Genomic DNA, 18,566 nt, shown 5'->3' with positions numbered 1-18,566 from the left:
AAGTTCATGTGTTCTAATTCCTGTTTCATAGCTTAGAAACCAACCCTTATATGAGTTCATCAAGTATCAAAGATCATTGATCTTTGAGGCAGCTGAAGTGCCAAAGTTTGCAGATGTTCTTAAAGGGAAGGTGTCATGATTTTTTTTGACTTTTACTTCTCTATGGGGGCTGCCATTTTTTTTTTCATCTCTGTATGTGTCAATTAACGACACATACAGAGACGGAATACGGCACATACAACCCCATAGAGAATGTGAATGGGAGCCGTTCCATTCTCTGCAGCGTACGCTCCCACACAGACCAAAACTAAGCTCGTTCGCAGAGCGGAATCCGGCGCCATTTTCATGTGGACCGGAAGCCACTGTTGGACAGTAAGATGACGACTTCCGGCCGTATGTTCAAGGAAGCTAAGGCACAAGGAATAGGAGCGGAGGCGGCAGGAGCAGGTAATTTATGTTTGTGTATGTGATGTGTGTATTATGTTCGTGTATGTTCGTGTTATACTGTCTGCTTAGCACAGTATCTAATCCTTCTACACTGTGCAGTCGCTCAGAAAATTGCGGCACACATTGTAGGAGGTTTGAAGATTCAACCCCCTCCTCCTGGCACTAGCCAGAATAAGGGAGGGGGATTGTGTGAGGACACTAGAGCGAGTGTGTCTACCCCAAATTTGCAGCATAAAGCAATGAGGTTGCTTTACCACAGTGACCATGCTGCAATTTTGGGAACTGCTCCCTCTAGTGCCCAGCACATGGAAATGTTATAAATTAGAATCTAATACAAAAAAAAAAAAAAATTATAACAATGTGTAATCACTCAAATAATAATTGTTTAACAAAAAAAAATAAAAAAAATTCTAGCGACACATTCCCTTTAATGCTTCAACAGTTGTACTTGTAATTGCTTTTGGTCTTACAACTGTTCCTAACCAGTTTAATAAGTTAATGCGACTGTCTAGTCAGACAGTCACTTTGCACTGTCTTATTGTATGCCGGGAATCAGTAGTCTAAATAGGTGCAACCACGTTGGCGGCTTTTAGCTGCTTGTGAAATTTTACAGTCTAGCGAATAAAGCAGGTGGGCACAGGCCAGTGATATTCCTACCACGCATCTGCCCTCAAAGTTCATTCTGCAGTGGTGGGTCATGCAGGCTCAGTGTACCTGAGTTCCCGGTTTCCTGACTGTACCCCCCACAGTGAGGGGGAGTGTGAATGGAGTGGTGCTCTAGCATGGAACTGACGGAAACAGCTGAGCGATGCATTCGGCTGTCTCCATCAGTCCCAAGACTTTAAACGTAGAGACAGTGCATATGCTGAACCGCCACTACATACAATGTCCTCCTCACTGTGGTCATGCAGTGAGGGAGAACAGGGGGTTCAGGACGATAGGTAATAAAGGGGGCCTCCTGTCGATAGGTGATAAAGGTCTTTCATGGCACAACCCCGTTAAAGCCCCCTTTTCTTGTTTTGCCCACCATTCCCAGAAGCTCCCACCCCATGAAACAAAAGCACAAATAAAAAATACACACAAGATATTAGTCCTAGGAAGTATTTATAGAAATGAATATCCACAGGTTTGATTTTCAAAATACAAAGATTACGGTAGAAAACTTCCATCTGTTTCCTGTCTTAAAATATTCTAAAAACATTTTTTTTTAAAATTGCATTTTTTTAGCACCTTTTAGACACATGAGGATTTCATATTCTCACTGGTGACTTTGCTGTACCACACATCTGAGTGCCTTCCCAGCTGCACAAGGTTTCCATGTGATATGTACACAAATGAGTATAATGCGCTAACCAGCCGACTGCGGGCCTTCCAGGGCACCACCGATCATATATACAGCTAACCATACAGGTCATAAACCATGCAAAGTACCTTATATATGAAAAATAAAGTTAATTTGACCCTTCATGGTTCGTAAACTCAGCTGGCCTGGCATCCATGAAAAAGAGGTCCCAAATTTTAAGATGGTGTAATTCTACAATATTTGAAGTTTGACCTAGTTAATATTGGAAATTCTGCAGTGGTTCCCCTAAGTAATTTGGTTCTGCAGAATGTTCAGGTGGTCAAATAATAGGATACTTTGGGCACAAGTCTTACCGTGCCATCAATACTGTTTTTGCTGTGACCTTAGCTATATGCATTATCATTCTAAACTTCATTGTGTACACACCTAGCAGAGCTGGGAATTTTCAGGCTTGCATGGACAATAGATTCTCCTTCCATTTGTCTCTTACAAACAAGTAAACGTGTATAACTACTGTAGATATAAAACAAATATAACTAACATACATCCGGGATTAAAAATTACAACGGTCCCAAGTAGTAAAACTTGCCCTCATCAGGCTGGACAGATCAAGTTTAGAGCAGCCTCAATCTAGGGAGTACAGTGTTTACTGGGCATCTGTCACCCTAAAGACCAAAGTCAAGAAGATGAACATCAATGGTTCAGTAGGTTGACAATTGCTTAATAGGCACTGTAGCTCCAAAACATTTAGGTTGTCCTCTCATAAATATAGTGGTCGTCACCAGGTATTTGTTGTAGAGGGAACTAGGAAATAGACATTCACAAGAGATTAATGCAGACGTATGTGTGTGTGTCTGTAACTAAAAGTGGTTAAATATTACAGAATAAAATAGAGACTATTCCAAATTTGGTGCAAAGATTTAAGGCACCCATAAACTTTGAATCGTCGCACAACTGTTTTACTCTCATACAGTAGGCTAGCTTCCTCTGTCTAGTTGCAAAGAACACCTGTGCTCCAGGGAAGACTGGATTTTCAGTAGAAAGCGGCACAACTAGAATCAATATGATCTCAGTTGGATTTTCAATTTTTGGAATTGCAAGCTCTTTTACAATGTAAATCTAAAAAGTGTTTGTGTTGAGCTGAAGGCACGGAATAGCTCAACCAGTGTATCCAACTGATGTTGCCCCATAGGAACGGGACAGTAATACTGCACATTAGTGTTCAGAGAAGAGCAGCTTCCAACTCTTTGGTCTCTGGATGCAAGAAGGGATCTTGGGAAGTCCATGTGCAGCCTCTTCCAGGATAGGCACCACTTTGACTGTTAAATGTGCTCCTATTTCTGGCCGGTGGACATGAAGCTGTTTTCAATGCACAGGACAATGAAGTTCTTGTTGCAGCTCTGAGAACGCTGCTCTAGGAGTTTCCCACTTGATAGAGATGATGTTTGACCGGTGACTACGTTTTCATCTGTACGCCAGGTCTCACAGTAGTTCTCAGTTAGACGGCGACCTTTGGTGTCTGAACCATGCCAGATCATCTTCTGTGGCCTAAAGACACCAAGTCAATGCATTAGGTGTGAAACGTACAGCTTGTACTACAATGCAGAACATAATAGAATACTTTTATTTAAAAAAAAAAAAAACCTGAGCAAAGATGTGTATCCTTCCCTGCAAGCTTTATTTAAATCAATTAAATTCTAATTAAAGTCCATTAAGTGAGAGTACAATCTGCATTAGGCACCCTAGTGCCTAATAGACTATTTACCACTGGTTTCACCACAACAAGTAACGCCAGATTCTGTTCACATCTGGTAAGAGGTGCCGTTAGGAGCCTCCGTCGCAGATCCGGTCCAAAATGATGGAAAACATAGCACAGGTTAACGACGGTCCATAAAGGAAACCCCATGGTACCCATTAAAGTCAATTGGTGTTTGTCATGCAACGACCCAACACTTTTTTTTCGTTGATCTGCTCTTATGACGGAGCACAACAATGGAAAACCCAACACAAATTTTAATCCAGCCTAAAAAAAATCCACTATGGTAATGGAGATCAACAGTTAAGCATTGTTGTTTTCTGTGATTTTCTCAGAATTACATTGTTAGATTGACTGCTATACACAGAAAACATCGGCATGTTCCTGAAGTGTATCTTCTAGAGAGAGCATGTTTTATACACCTCAAATAGTTAAAGCAACCGCACATAGCAAGGATCAGCTGGGAACACTATCATATTGTATGTACCTGTTGTGATCTAGGTTTGTACCATGTGATCAGATTTTTGTCAGAAATTGTGGTTGTGTTGTAGCCATCATCATTGTGATCGACTATTTGTGTAAAATATATATCATTATACTAGTCAATCATATGCACATAAGGGTATGTGCACACGTAGTGACCAAAACGTCTGAAAATACAGAGCTGTTTTCAAGGGAAAACAGCCCCTGATTTTCAGAAGTTTTTTGAGCAACTCGCGTTTTTCGCGGCGTTTTTTACGTCCGTTTTTCGAGCTGTTTTCATTGGAGTCTATGAGAAAACGGCTCCAAAAACGTCCAAAGAAGTGTCCTGCACTTCTTTGACGAGGCAGTAATTTTACGCGTCGTCATTTGACAGCTGTCAAACGACGACGTGTAAATGACAGGTTGTCTGCACAGTACGTCGGCAAACCCATTCAAATTAATGGGCAGATGTTTGCCGACGTATTGGAGCCGTATTTTCAGGCGTAAATCGAGGCATAATGCGCCTCGTTTACGTCTGAAAATAGGTCGTGTGAACCCAGCCTAATAATATTGTGCATTGGAAAACTGCTGCAGGGGCTTATAATCCATTTGCCTACAATATTGATAACACAAATTCTGGAAATATTGTCCTAGACAAATATGTAAATATATTTTAACTTGACCTACCAAGTAGAATCCGTGGCAACATCCCGTCCATCAAAGGAATAGATTCGAGCCCCAGGCGTCATCTGTCCCTCAGAACCAGAAAACAGTGATTCCCAGCTGTCAAACAATGGCTCATCCTGGAACACAGTTACATAGCAAATAAATTGATGTCAGATTACAATGCTTAAAATATGTGTAAAGATGATGGCTATAATACTAATAACACTATTTGGTCAAATCTATGCCTATGTTACCAATAATTAATAAGTTAATGTACAATTCCCCTAAACTACTGCCCTGTCGCTACTAGCACCCACCGTAATGTGAACAGCTTTAAAATAAGACATGAAGTTGTTACTAGTTGCTTTGCTACTTTTTCTATATGGATACGACTATATGATCATCCTAATTCTTCTCATACTTTGTCCAGTGTATGCTTTATTCTTCAACAGAAAGGTGATCCGGAAAAACAAAATTGAGTTTTTCATTCAAGCTAGGCCTCACGCACAAGAATGTATTTTTTCCCTCCTGTAAATACGGGTCCTTGGTCACACGTATTCGAACCTGTATTGCACCAGTATTTACGGACCCGTGCCCGTAAATACGGGTCTGGAATCACCAGTATTCCACCCGTATTTACGGGCACGTTTTCGCTGCAAAATTGCACGGCACTAATCGGCAGCCCCTTCTCTCTATCAGTGCAGGATAGAGAGAAGGGGCAGCCCTTTCCGAGGTAAAAGTAAAAGAAATTCATACTTACCCGGCCGTTGCCTTGGTGACGCGTCCCTCTCTTGACATCCAGCCCGACCTCCCTGGATGACGCGGCAGTCCATGTGACCGCTGCAGCCTGTGATTGGCCTGTGATTGGCTGCAGCGGTCACATGGGCTGAAACGTCATCCCGGGAGGCCGGACTGGAGGAAGAAGCAGGGAGTTCTGGGTAAGTATGAACGTCTTTTTTTTTTTTACAGGTTGATCTATATGGTCATCGGTAGTTTCTGTCCAGGGTGCTGAAACAGTTACTGCCGATCGTTTAACTCTTTCAGCACCCTGGACAGTGACTATCCCCAGACGTCGCCTAGCAACGCTCCCGTAATTACGGTTGCACACACGTAGTCACCCGTAATTACAGGAGCCCCATAGACTTCTATGGACCTGCCCGTGCCGTAATTACGGCCTGAAATAGGACATGTTCTATATTTTTCAATGGCCTGGGCACCTTCCCGTAAGCATACAGGGAGGTACCTGTGGCCAATAGAAGTCCATGGGCCCGTAAAAACGTGCCGTAATTACGGCCGGTAATTACGGGCGTTTTTACGTTCGTGTGCATGGGGCTTTACCCAATAGGGAGTTTTTCAGACTCCTTTATGAATAATTTCTCAGGCAAAACATTTGTTAAAAATCCTCCCAAATATGATCTGGCAGCTGCTAAACAATGGTTGACGCAACACTGGATTTCCACACTTGTGCAGCATCACCAGGGTGTGTATGTGTTACCAGCACTTGGCTGCAAGGGAGAGGAAGATGGTAGCAAGGACACATAACTAGAGGCTGGCTTGGGTAGTAAGTAGACTTTTAATTGTTATGTGTAATGCAGATTAGGAGGAGGGCACTGTCTTTCTGCTGGAGTGTTTCTGTACGGTTCTATTAGTGAGGTCACCTTGTCGTGGCGGGTGGGCTCACACAATTTGATCAAAATGTGCGCTTAGAACCTCATTATTGCAAGTAGATTCAGCAGCAATGCATATTTACAGTGAAGGAAATAAGTATTTGATCCCTTGCTGATTTTGTAAGTTTGCCCACTGTCAAAGACATGAACAGTGTAGAATTTTTAGGCTAGGTTAATTTTACCAGTGAGAGATAGATTATATTTAAAAAAAAAAACTGAAAATCACATAGTCAAAATTATATATATTTATTTGCATTGTGCACAGAGAAATAAGTATTTGATCCCCTACCAACCATTAAGAGTTCAGCCTCCTCCAGACCAGTTACACGCTCCAAATCAACTTGGTGCCTGCATTAAAGACAGCTGTCTTAAATGGTCACCTGTATAAAAGAATCCTGTCCACAGACTCAATTAATCAGTCTGACTCTAACCTCTACAACATGGGCAAGACCAAAGCGCTTTCTAAGGATGTCAGGGACAAGATCATAGACCTGCACAAGGCTGGAATGGGCTACAAAACCATAAGTAAGATGCTGGGTGAGAAGGAGACAACTGTTGGTGCAATAGTAAGAAAATGGAAGACATACAAAATGACTGTCAATCGACATCGATCTGGGGCTCCATGCAAAATCTCACCTCGTGGGGTATCCTTGATCCTGAGGAAGGTGAGAGCTCAGCCGAAAAATACACGGGGGGGAACTTGTTAAGGATCTCAAGGTAGCTGGGACCACAGTCACCAAGAAAACCATTGGTAACACATTACGCCGTAATGGATTAAAATCCTGCAGTGCCCGCAAGGTCCCCCTGCTCAAGAAGGCACATGTACAGGCCCGTCTGAAGTTTGCAAATGAACATCTGGATGATTCTGAGAGTGATTGGGAGAAGGTGCTGTGGTCAGATGAGACTAAAATTAAGCTCTTTGGCATTAACTCAACTCGCCGTGTTTGGAGGAAGAGAAATGCTGCCTATGACCCAAAGAACACCGTCCCCACTGTCAAGCATGGAGGTGGAAACATTATGTTTTGGAGGTGTTTCTCTGCTAAGGGCACAGGACTACTTCACCGCATCAATGGGAGAATGGAGGGAGCCATGTACCGTCAAATCCTGAGTGACAACCTCCTTCCCTCCACCAGGACATTAAAAATGGCTCGTGGCTGGGTCTTCCAGCACGACAATGACCTGAAACATACAGCCAAGGCAACAAAGGAGTGGCTCAAAAATAAGCACATTAAGGTCATGGAGTGGCCTAGCCAGTCTCCAGACCTTAATCCCATCGAAAACTTATGGAGGGAGCTGAAGATCCGAGTTGCCAAGGGACAGCCTCGAAATCTTAATGATTTACAGATGATCTGCAAAGAGGAGTGGGACAAAATTCCATCTAACATGTGTGCAAACCTCATCATCAACTACAAAAAACGTCTGACTGCTGTGCTTGCCAACAAGGGTTTTGCCACCAAGTATTAAGTCTTGTTTGCCAAAGGGATCAAATACTTATTTCTCTGTGCACAATGCAAATAAATATGTAATTTTGACTATGTGATTTTCTTTTTTTTTTTTTATATATATAATCTATCTCTCACTGGTAAAATTAACCTAGCCTAAAAATTCTAGATTGTTCATGTCTTTGACAGTGGGCAAACTTACAAAATCAGCAAGGGATCAAATACTTATTTCCTTCACTGTATTTATATACGTTGTTTTGGTGGCAATGTGTTCGCAGAATGTGGTCGCCATTTTCTTGTGTATTGCACGGTTCTATTATGGACATAGCGTACAATCGTAAAACGTACATATGTTTACTAAGTGCCACACTCACCCTTAGATTAACAATAGGCACAGTGAGCCTGTCAGCTTTACGAACTATGCTGTACAAGTCCTGCAGACGTGATGACAGAAATGCACGGAATGTCCCTTGAAGTCCAGCTTTACGTGCTTGCTCAAAGCACTGGAAGTCAACCCCTCGGATGGAGCGCATGCTGCCACTTAGCGGGGCATTTAGTGCCACAAGGTGTAACTGCAACAGAAGAAAAATAGTTATGTAAGAATCTATTCAAGAAGACATTAAAAAAAATATCTCTCTGTATAAATATGGTACTCACTGCGGCCTGGTACTCTTGATGTGTGTGGACAGCAGGAGCATTTCTATCTGGCTCTGCGGGTCTGGGGAAAACTTGAGGTGGTGGCTGTGGGGGACGGTATTCTGGTTGTGGTTGTTCTGGGTAATTGGGAGGCTGGGGTGGAGGAACGTTCTGATCTGCAGACTGATAAGATCCTGATCCTTTGCTGACAGGATAATGAATAACGGGTGGTTGTTCCACAGCAACTTCATTACCCTGTAGAGGAGAGAATCGGTTCAGTAGCTAATTACAAAGATTGTGATACAAAGGTGTAATCCTAATAAAATCATATATAAGACCTACCTGCCCATTACCATTCAGTGTTGCATAGTCTCCAAGCTGTAAAAACAAAATTTAGTCAGCAAGCATTTTCATAACAAGATATTTAAGCCACTCCTGGCGTCAAGCATGTGACAATAAGGGCTGTGGTTTACATGAAAGAAATATATTTTCCGCTAAGTGGGACCCAGATCACTACCCATAATGCCTACGTGCGAGCTTATACATTCTCTCTCTTTTATATGCCAGACCTCATCTTCCACAACTCTTTTGCATGTCAGATCACTGTTTTTCCAGTTCACCTACTTGCCAAAACACACTTTCCCCAGATTTACTGTCATGGGTATCCTCTTCTACAGCAGTGAATAGTGCCACAGCTTCCTACCATACCTCCTCTCAATGCTTCATATACCACTTGGAGGGCTAACCATTACATTACCGTTTTAGGTGAAATAATGTTTGTAATACTAGTCTTTGGTGAAATCAAGTTTTTCTGTTTAGTTTTCATCAATTTTTTTTATAGTCTTAATAGTTGATTTTTTTTTTCATAGTTGCTCAATTTCTCAAACTTACATAAATTTTTCGGAATCCATTCCTCACTCGCACATACAATTCTGATTGTTCCAGCACCAGTATAATGGTCCCTTCCTGGAAAGTCTGGCCCAGGTGAAGCATAGTCTGATAATTGTGCAGTACTGTAGCCTAATAAACAAATAAAGAAAAAGGGAATATTACTTACAAAAACTTCAAAAGATGTTGTCCAGAATAAGAAAAAACCTGTGTCTAATATTGCAGCTCATCTGTAGATACCACACACAGCTTTTGGACAGGATTAGTGTTGTTTTTGGAAAGCAGTCATGTTTTTCTAATTCTAAACAACCCCTTCAACCATAAAAATAGCTGAAAAATCCACTTTTATGATCCAGAATGAAAATAACAACATGTCATTTTAGGTAATGACCTTATTGTGCAGAAGATATGAAAAAAACTGAACAAGTCATTGTGTCACAGTTATGAAGTTGGAAATCTAGTTGTAGTTGCTAGAAGCTGCAGCTCAGAGGTGTTGGTGTCCAACAGCATCTTTTCTTCTAAGAGTTTTTATCTTAGGCCAATGATTCTTGATGCTTGTGGCTTTATTTTAAGTTTACGACTCACCGTAGAATATCCTCCTGACCCTCCTGGAGGTCCGGGTGGCCCTGGAGGTCCTGGTGGTCCTGGAATGTTTAAAGCTAAAAATAGAAATAAAAAATTTATAATCTTGCTATTATGGCAAAAAAAATAAGTGTTACGTTGCAAGGGATTTTTTCCCCCTACATTTCTTAAGTTTGACTTTGACAATCAATGCTAACAATATGAACTACTGGTAAATCCAACTTAGTTTACAAAAATTTATTCCATGTTGGTTAATTTGACCAACAAATTTGAGTTGAAAAGTTGAACCACTCTACTAACCTGGTCTGTTGGGACCAGGATATGACTGAGGTCCAGGAGGCCCCGGTGGTCCTGGAGGCCCAGTTTGTCCCTGTCTTCCTTCATATCCCACGCCAGGAGGTCCCGGAGGGCCACGTGGACCTGGGGGACCTTGAACGCTGTCTCCTTTAGATCCCTGAAAATACCAAAATTATCTTGATTTGATTTGAATAATGGTACATACACCTTTATAATGTGAAACATATAAAGATTACCTATATAAATAATATATACTTCATATTGTTCACTTACCGGCAAGCCTGGATATCCAGGGTTACCTGGAGGACCTGGAAATCCTTGGCCATGTCCACCTCCAGATTCCCCTTTCTCTCCCTTTTCTCCCTGAAAATAAAATGCCAGCATCAATGAGATTAAAAGTTTGCTGTTAACCAACTTATGTCTAGATTCCTTTTCCTTACTTTTCTAAATCAGGTTACGTTAATTGAACCCCCATTGTTTATACTGGACCCACTTGTCAATGATCATTGCTGTGTCCTCTATAAGTAATGGCCTCATACCGTTACAATTACATTTACTAAATTTCCTTATTAAATCTATGCTGGATCTGCAGTGATGTATGGCTTAAGCTAACCATACACATAAGATATTTGTTACATTTTTTACAAAGTCGCTGATTTTCGTAGGATCAGGTGACTCTTTAATGTGTATGTGACCCTACTGACTATCCGCTGACATCTGCCGTCATGGAAAGTAAGAAATGGCCATGCTGGATTTCATATGCCAATCTTTAATTCTCCTAGGGATAAGCCCCTTATTTCCCCCTCCCTATTGAAATAAACACTCTTGCCCAAGCAGAACGTGAATAAATATCGAGCAGCTTCATTGGCCTACAGCTACTAGTCATTATTGAAAGGTAATTTCTACAAAGTCAAATGACATTACATCTGATTCACATTCTCATTATTATATATATATAAAAAAGACTCACCCTGACTTGTAATTCTCTCAAATCATATGGAAGAGTTCCTTAAATAAAGAAAAGTCATTTTAATACAAATCTGCAAATCATTCACGACTCAGTAATTGTCTATTTGAGCTGAACATCCTATGACTTTAATGTTGACTGATCATCAAAATATCAAAATAGGATGAGGACTCTTGAAGACTAGAAGTTGCTGCCAGAAAAAATGAAACATTTGGATCGTTTGAGCCCAGTTTTTCCGATACTAAGCTCTAAATCCACTGAATACACAATTCAGGCAGTCTGGATCCGCCACTAGGGAGAGCTTAAGGCCCAGTTCACACTGAGATTTTTAATCTGATTTTGATGCAGAAATGGCGTCAGAATGAGCGGCAAAAAACGTCCAAAACCGCCTCCCATTGATTTCAATGGCAGGCTTTTTATTTACCGCATCGGTTTTTAGCCGCTCGCGGTAAAAAAAAGCGGCATGCTCTTTCTTTCCCTGGTTCCTCCTTTGACCTCCCATTAAAAACAATTGAAAGCATTTTTCGTGGCGTTTTTTGCCCACGGCGCTCAATACACACACACACACACACATATATATACACATATATATACACACATACATATATACACACACACATACATACACACATACATACAATGTTAACTTTTTCTTGTTATCAGGTTTTTTGTTTACGCCGATGTCTTACCTGGTGGGCCAGGCGGGCCAACATCTCCAAGATCACCTTTTGGTCCTGGAATTCCTCTATCCCCTTTCTGACCTACAATAATACAACCATATTGACAATATATAAGAGGCATGGTCTCTCTGCTGCCTAAAAGGCTACAGATTGTTTTACAACAACTCAAACCGATGATCAGGTCAAACCCTATTTAAACAGACTACAAAGGAATACCCACTTTCACACAGGTCTCACCATTTTATGAGCTACTGAATGCATAATATTTTTAAAACAATTTTTTAATGGTAGCAAAGGAATACATTCTGGGAATTCCCACTGTGTCTTGTTTTAGTACCTCCTCCTATAATCTCAGAAAAGTTCATTTATGAAGAAATAACCACATAACATCCCTCCGGTTACATTACCTGGATATCCTTGTTGCCCACTAGATCTCGAATCACTGGATGCCTGAAAGACATTAGAGATTATATAAAAGACAATGAAGTATTGGGTAATAAGTACATTTTTGGTAATGTCATATCTAAGCAGCAAATGTAAAATAAAATATTTTATAAACTAGTCTAAGAGCCTTGCTTAGCCTGAGCCTAAATAAATATATATGTATATGAAATGTGTTACTTACTGCGTTCCCTGGAGGACCAGGTGGGCCTGGGGGACCTGGGAGTCCCTATAAAAATAAGAAAACAGTATGATCATATAATGCTCCTTATAGATGTGAACATATAAATGTATTAAGAGGTAATTAACACATGAGGTCAGGTTCATATCTGCATTGCAGACTGTTAGGGGCCTTCGTCACAGATCCAGCCGAAAATACCAGAAACAATAGTGCAGCATGCTGCGCTATTGTTTTCAGTAAAACGACGAACACCATGATGGAAATCCGACAGAACTCATTAAAATCGATGGTGTCCATCATGCAACGGATCTGGTGCTTCCTGCATTTTTGCTGTTTTGCTCCTCTAACGGTGCAGAACAGCTCAAACCCCGACACAGATGTGATCGAGGCCTAAAAGGTGCAGTTTAGTGGGGCAAAAACCTCACAGAACCTGGAATGAATGTTTACAATATAAAATACAATATACAATTAGACCTATTACAATTTGAATCCTACACGCCATCCTATATTGGTACTTCGTTTGAACAAACATTTACAATACTGTTGCAGTAAAACTCACCCTTGTTCCAAAACCATTATTCTCTGCAGGGTCACCTTTCTCTCCTTTCAGTCCATTCATACCAGGACGACCCTAAATAGGAAAAGTCAAATTGTCTTAAACCTTTGAAAGTGATTTTTTTTTTAATGAAAAGGTCAATCAGTGTGTTTTGTGCAACTTTATAATAAGATTTTATTAAATATTATTTTTACTTTTTGAGATACAGCTGCTCTGTATCCTCTATACAAAGCAGCTGTATCTTACGCTGAATTCTGTACCCATCGGATCCGCGGGACTGACGGGTTTGGTGTCAGTGGGTCCTGCGTGTCTCTGACACGCAGGATCCACCTGTTATCCATCACATCTAAATTCATAACTTAGATGTGATCGATTACAGGTGGATACTGCATGTCAGACATGCAGGACCCACTGACACTGAACCTGTCAGTCCCACGGACCTGACGTATTTAGGTCTTAGCGCACAATACAGCTGCTCTGTATACAGAATACAGAGCAGCTTTATCTCAAAAAGTAAAAATAATCTTTAATAAAAACTTATTATAAAGTTGCACAAAACACAGTGATTTACCTTTTTATTTAAAAAAATAAAAATAAAAAATCACTTTTGAAGGCGTACATAGCCTTTGATATTATGCTTCTGTATCACAATGAGAGTTGAGTGGAGAATAGCTATCGAAAAATACAAAAATATAGGAAGATAAAGAAGTAGCTATGGGACCATGGCCTCTGGATTATCATATGAAAGCGTTGCAAAGTTATCTGTAATTCTAAAGTACTAAAAAAAAACATATATACACAATTTTTTTTTTATTCTAAATTAACAGAGTACCTATTGTACGTAAATCATACAGTATAAACATTTTGTTTTAAAGATATGATGTGGAAGATGGGTGGCTTTATTTAGAATAAGTTATTGGGCTTTGACTAATTTTAACCCTTTTACGCCGCAGACATTTTTCGGATTTTCACTTTTGTTTTTTCCTCCCCACCTTCCCAAAGCCGTAACTCTTTTATTTTTTCATCAATATTGCCGTATAAGGGCTTGTTTTTTTGCGGGACGAGTTGTAGATTTTCACAGCATTGTTTTTTGTACCATATAATGTAGTGGGAAACGAGAAAAAAATATATATGTGGGGTGGAATAGGAAAAAAAAACAGCGATTCCTCAACCTTTTGGGTGGTTTCGTTTTTACGGCGTTTACCGTACGGTAAAAATGGCATGTTAACATTCTGCGGGTCAATACAATTACAGTGATACTAAGCGTAATAGTTTTCTTTATGTTTTACTACTTTTACAAGGAAAAAACTGATTGTTAAAAATAAAATTTGAGTTTTGTCGCCACATTCTGAGAGCCATAAAGTTTTTATTTTTCTGTCGATTTAGCTGTGTGAGGGCTTATTTTTTGCAGGGCAAGCTGCAGTTTATATTGGTACCATTTTGGGGGTACGTGAGACTTTTTGATCACTTTTTATTTAATTTTTTGTGGGAGAAGAAGGAACCAAAAAACAGCAATTCTGATGTTTTTAATTTTTTTTTTACTGCGTTCACCGTGCGGATTAAATAATGATATATTGTAATAGTTCAGACTTTTACGGACGCGTCGATACCAGTTATGTTAGCTTTTTAATTTTTTGAGCTTTTAATTTACATTTTTTTTTTTATTTGTTAAAAAAAAAGTTATTTTACTGTTTTTTACTTTTTTTATCGTTAGATCACTTGCACGATATACTGCAATACTAATGTATTGCAGTATATCACGTTTCTGACAGTCTCCTATGAAGTCCTGCCGGAGGCAGCGCTTCATAGGAGTACAAAGATGGCGGACCTGGGGGACTTCGTCAGACCCCCAGGCAGCCGTGCCAACCAACGGCTCCCCCCGATCTCACCGCGGGGGGGGGGGGCATTGGGACGTTACAGGGAGTCGCCCCCCTGTTTTTAGTCATTTAAATGGCGCGATCACAATTGAAAGCGGCAGTTAATGGGTTAAACAAGCAGGATCGCGCTCGAAGGGGATCCTGCTCGTTACCCGGAAGTGTCGGCTCCATTCAGCCCGTGAGCCCGCTCCATAGTCCCCAACCCGGCGTGCGCCGTATATACTCGGCGGATGTCGGGAAGGGGTTAAAGTGACACTCCGGCCAAAACAAAAGTTTCCCATCTGCTCCATTATGGTTTTGCATGTGTCAGGTCTCTCACCGGTTATTTTTTTTTGTTGCTGCTTTTACCCCTATATATCAGACTGGGATGGTTGCTTAGCAGCAGTGTGAATCAGGCTCGGTGGCACGCTTTCCCTACTTGATTCTCTGGAAATCTATGTGTCACCCATCACAGGCTTCAGCAGTTCCTGTACCACACCACACTAGTTTTCCACAGGGGGGGTGACCTAAACTCCTATCATCGGCTACCGCTGATACTTAGGCCCCCTGCACACGACCGTACTCGTAATCACTGTTTGTGATTACAGGCACGGCCGGCCGCAGACAGCCATCCGCATTTGTGGGCCGTGTTCCCATATGGGAGCATGGTCCCATATGGGAGCACGGTCCGTAAAAAGCAAAAGATAGGACATGTTCTATCTTTTGCGGAGGCTTACTACGGCCTGGACACCTTTCCGAAAATAAACAGTAAGGTGTCCGTGGTCAATAGAAGTGAATTTGTCCATAATTGCAGACCGTAATTACAGTCCACAATTACGTACAAATTCTACAGGCGTGTGCATGGGGCCTTAGACAGGTATAATGCAGAAGAATATAGTGCAGCCTCCCTGGCTGTATACTTATGGTTTCTCAGCTTGTTTAGAAGAATACAGAGAGATTTATAATCACAGTGTCCCCCAGCATGCAGAAATGGTATGGTCTTTAGCTGGTCATGTGATGCTGTGCTGAAGCATCATGGGATTGATAGCAAAGCAGAGTGGAAGAGAAAACTGGGAAAAAAATAATCTAAAAATCAAGATGTGTCCTTTTCTAAGCACAGAAAAGGCAGCAGTGGAAAAAGTAAGTGCAGGATAAATAAAAGAAGTGCAGAATGATATACAGTCGGTGGGGGGTGCAAGGATGGAATGTTGTGTTACCACTGGAGGTCTTTTTTAAAAGCTGCTGAATGTTGAGCGACAGCTATCTCTCCACAACCTCCCCATAAACATACATTCTCGGTTCATTTATGCGTGCTTATTTCATAGGGGCAAGTGACATATGCTACTGCCAGATACCGCTGTGAGTAACTTATTTCCTGCCAAAAGATTGGGCATGTTGAATCCAACATGCCCAATCCTCATTTCCCCTGACAACCATATAGACACATTAGACATTCAGTGAATCACAGCTATTTTGTCATTATCCCATTATCCACTAACGTTAATGTAATGGGTATGGACAGGTTTAGAGCAGAGGGTTCTGCCTAAACCAACATTTGTCATTAATTTGGACAATAGACTAGACATTTTTTTTTTTTTTAATAAACAGGTCAGTCAGTGTGTTTGGTGTAACTTTTTAATTAGTCCTTATTAAAAATTATTTTTACTTTATTATAGTAATTACTTTATTAGCTGTATGTAGTGCTAAATCCTGTTCCCTTCAGATCTGCGGGACTGACAGGTTCAGTGACAGCGGATCCTGCGTGTCTCTGTAAAGCAGGATCCACCTGTTATCCATCACATCTAAGTTCATAACTTAGATGTGATAGATTACAGGTGGATCCTGTGTGTCTGACACTCAACCCGTTTGGTCCTCGGGACTGACAGATTCAGGTCAAAATGAAAAATACAGCTGACCTGTATAGAGAATACGGAGCAGCTGTTTATAAAAAAGTTAATTTTTTTTTAATAAAGACTAATTAAAAAGTTGCACTAATCACACTGACAGACCTGTTTATAAAAAAAAAATATGCCCCTCAAATGTTTACATAGCCTTGAAGCAAGAAGAGAGATAGATACAGGAACAGCAGGATGACATAGACGCACTGAAGGCATCAGAGAAGGATAGAGGGCATGCACGTAAAAAGAGAAAAAATAAAAAAATAGACCAAGGTCAGAATATGGATAAAAAGGAACAAAATAGGACAGACAAATAAAAGGCAAATGTAAGGGGCAACAGAAATTTGACAATGGAGAGAAAATATAAGAGGAGTAGTAAACTTACAGGCCTTCCTGGAAATCCAATTTCACCTTTCTGTCCTGATATACCCTATGACAAAATAATGAGATTTTAGCATATAACAGATATTACCACCACGATACTTCTCTGTATTTATAGAACTGAAGTGCAGGCTATCATCTTTATATGGCATCATACTTACTGCAGGTCCCAAAGGTCCTTGAGGCCCTCTTGGTCCAAAGTCTCCCTAAAATTACCATAAACAACAACATCAGTTTTGTAAAAATCGGATTTCTTTTTCTGCATCAATCCGGTACTAATACTATTTGTCACTTCAACACTAAAAAGCCTTAATTCTCAAGGGTACAGAACAGAAAGCCTGGTGCTTGCTTGCCACCCAAGCCCTTTTTCCATGACCATTTGAGATATAAAAGTCTTCAGTATTGGTAACAGAGGATGAAGCCAACCTGAGCTGACCCACAACCTCCAGTGGGCCAATGACAGCTGCATGGGTTACCTCTATGGTACGTATGCACATGTTGCTTCTTCCTACTACTATATAGTTTCTAATCTTGATTTCTTTCATGCCACACTCTTTGAGTCACAAGTCCAGGAACATGCCAGATCTCTACTACCCAGTCACCTGCATCATGTTCTCACCTTCTCTCCTTTGGAACCTCCAGCAAGCGGTGTGCCATCAGGTCCCATGAACATTCCGGATTCTCCCTTCTCCCCCTAGAATAAGACACACAGTCCATGATGCCACATTTCCCCCAAAAAAATGTGGCAAAGGCAATTCATTCAATGTTTAATGGAGTCATTTATGTCCAAGTAAGGTTTGAGCCCAATAATGTTTACCCAGATCTTCTCACGAAACCGAATACCTGAGACAGCTGCCTCTCCATTTGCAGAATTATAATCAGTATCATAAGAGCATAGCAAGTTGCCAGAGCAAATTTCCAAAATTTATTGTGGTGTCCATTAATTTAGCATGCAGTGAGCACAGTGCCACCATGGCAACATACTAAGAAGAATTTGAGATTCTTTCTGCAGTTTTTGGTTACTCTCACCTTACTTCCGGAAAGTCCTGGGTAACCTTGATCACCTTTGAATCCCCTGGGTCCCTGCAAAGCAAATAATGTGTTGTGGTGAGGAGCAGAATAATGGGGGCAATGTTAGTAAGTATACACCTGATGTTAAACTTACTTGGAGTCTAGCACCAATGTCTCTACCCTGTAAAGAGATGGATGAAAGTCATCTTATTTTATGAAAAAATGCATTGTTCTCATTTGTCTGTTCTTTACAGAACCATCAGAAATCTCTAATCAGTCACTATCTTGTATAGTCAATGTACTTTTAGTGCATCGTAAATGCTCTTTGGATTAAATTCGGAACAGAACATAAAAATAAAGTACAGCCATGTCCGCATTAACAGACTTACATAATGTAAATGTACACAATTGCTTAAAATTTGTTGAACATGGCAAAGTCTTCAGCCAAC

At 40.7% G+C, this 18,566-nt stretch overlaps 1 protein-coding gene across 2 annotated transcripts in view; it reads right to left on the bottom strand.

Annotated features, from left to right (window-relative positions):
- Positions 1-1,534: 1,534 nt before the first annotated feature.
- The window catches only part of COL18A1 (collagen type XVIII alpha 1 chain), a 141,543-nt gene continuing 124,511 nt past the window's right edge, over positions 1,535-18,566 (bottom strand). For both annotated transcript variants that reach the window (XM_075829549.1, XM_075829548.1), the window contains 19 exons: positions 18,272-18,298; positions 18,136-18,189; positions 17,726-17,800; positions 17,268-17,312; positions 17,111-17,155; positions 12,975-13,046; positions 12,419-12,463; positions 12,201-12,243; positions 11,803-11,874; positions 11,117-11,154; positions 10,420-10,509; positions 10,150-10,303; positions 9,853-9,926; positions 9,271-9,399; positions 8,722-8,757; positions 8,401-8,634; positions 8,118-8,315; positions 4,656-4,771; positions 1,535-3,298 (listed from right to left, as the gene is read on the bottom strand). In XM_075829549.1, coding sequence (XP_075685664.1) covers positions 3,085-3,298; positions 4,656-4,771; positions 8,118-8,315; positions 8,401-8,634; positions 8,722-8,757; positions 9,271-9,399; positions 9,853-9,926; positions 10,150-10,303; positions 10,420-10,509; positions 11,117-11,154; positions 11,803-11,874; positions 12,201-12,243; positions 12,419-12,463; positions 12,975-13,046; positions 17,111-17,155; positions 17,268-17,312; positions 17,726-17,800; positions 18,136-18,189; positions 18,272-18,298 — 1,761 coding nt within the window. In that variant the 3' untranslated portion in view covers positions 1,535-3,084. The remainder of the gene's footprint in view (positions 3,299-4,655; positions 4,772-8,117; positions 8,316-8,400; positions 8,635-8,721; positions 8,758-9,270; positions 9,400-9,852; positions 9,927-10,149; positions 10,304-10,419; positions 10,510-11,116; positions 11,155-11,802; positions 11,875-12,200; positions 12,244-12,418; positions 12,464-12,974; positions 13,047-17,110; positions 17,156-17,267; positions 17,313-17,725; positions 17,801-18,135; positions 18,190-18,271; positions 18,299-18,566) is intronic.

This window comes from Rhinoderma darwinii, chromosome 6 (genome assembly GCF_050947455.1).
Source record: "Rhinoderma darwinii isolate aRhiDar2 chromosome 6, aRhiDar2.hap1, whole genome shotgun sequence".
Lineage (NCBI taxonomy): Eukaryota > Metazoa > Chordata > Amphibia > Anura > Rhinodermatidae > Rhinoderma > Rhinoderma darwinii.
This window is presented reverse-complemented; position numbering and strand designations above follow the sequence as displayed.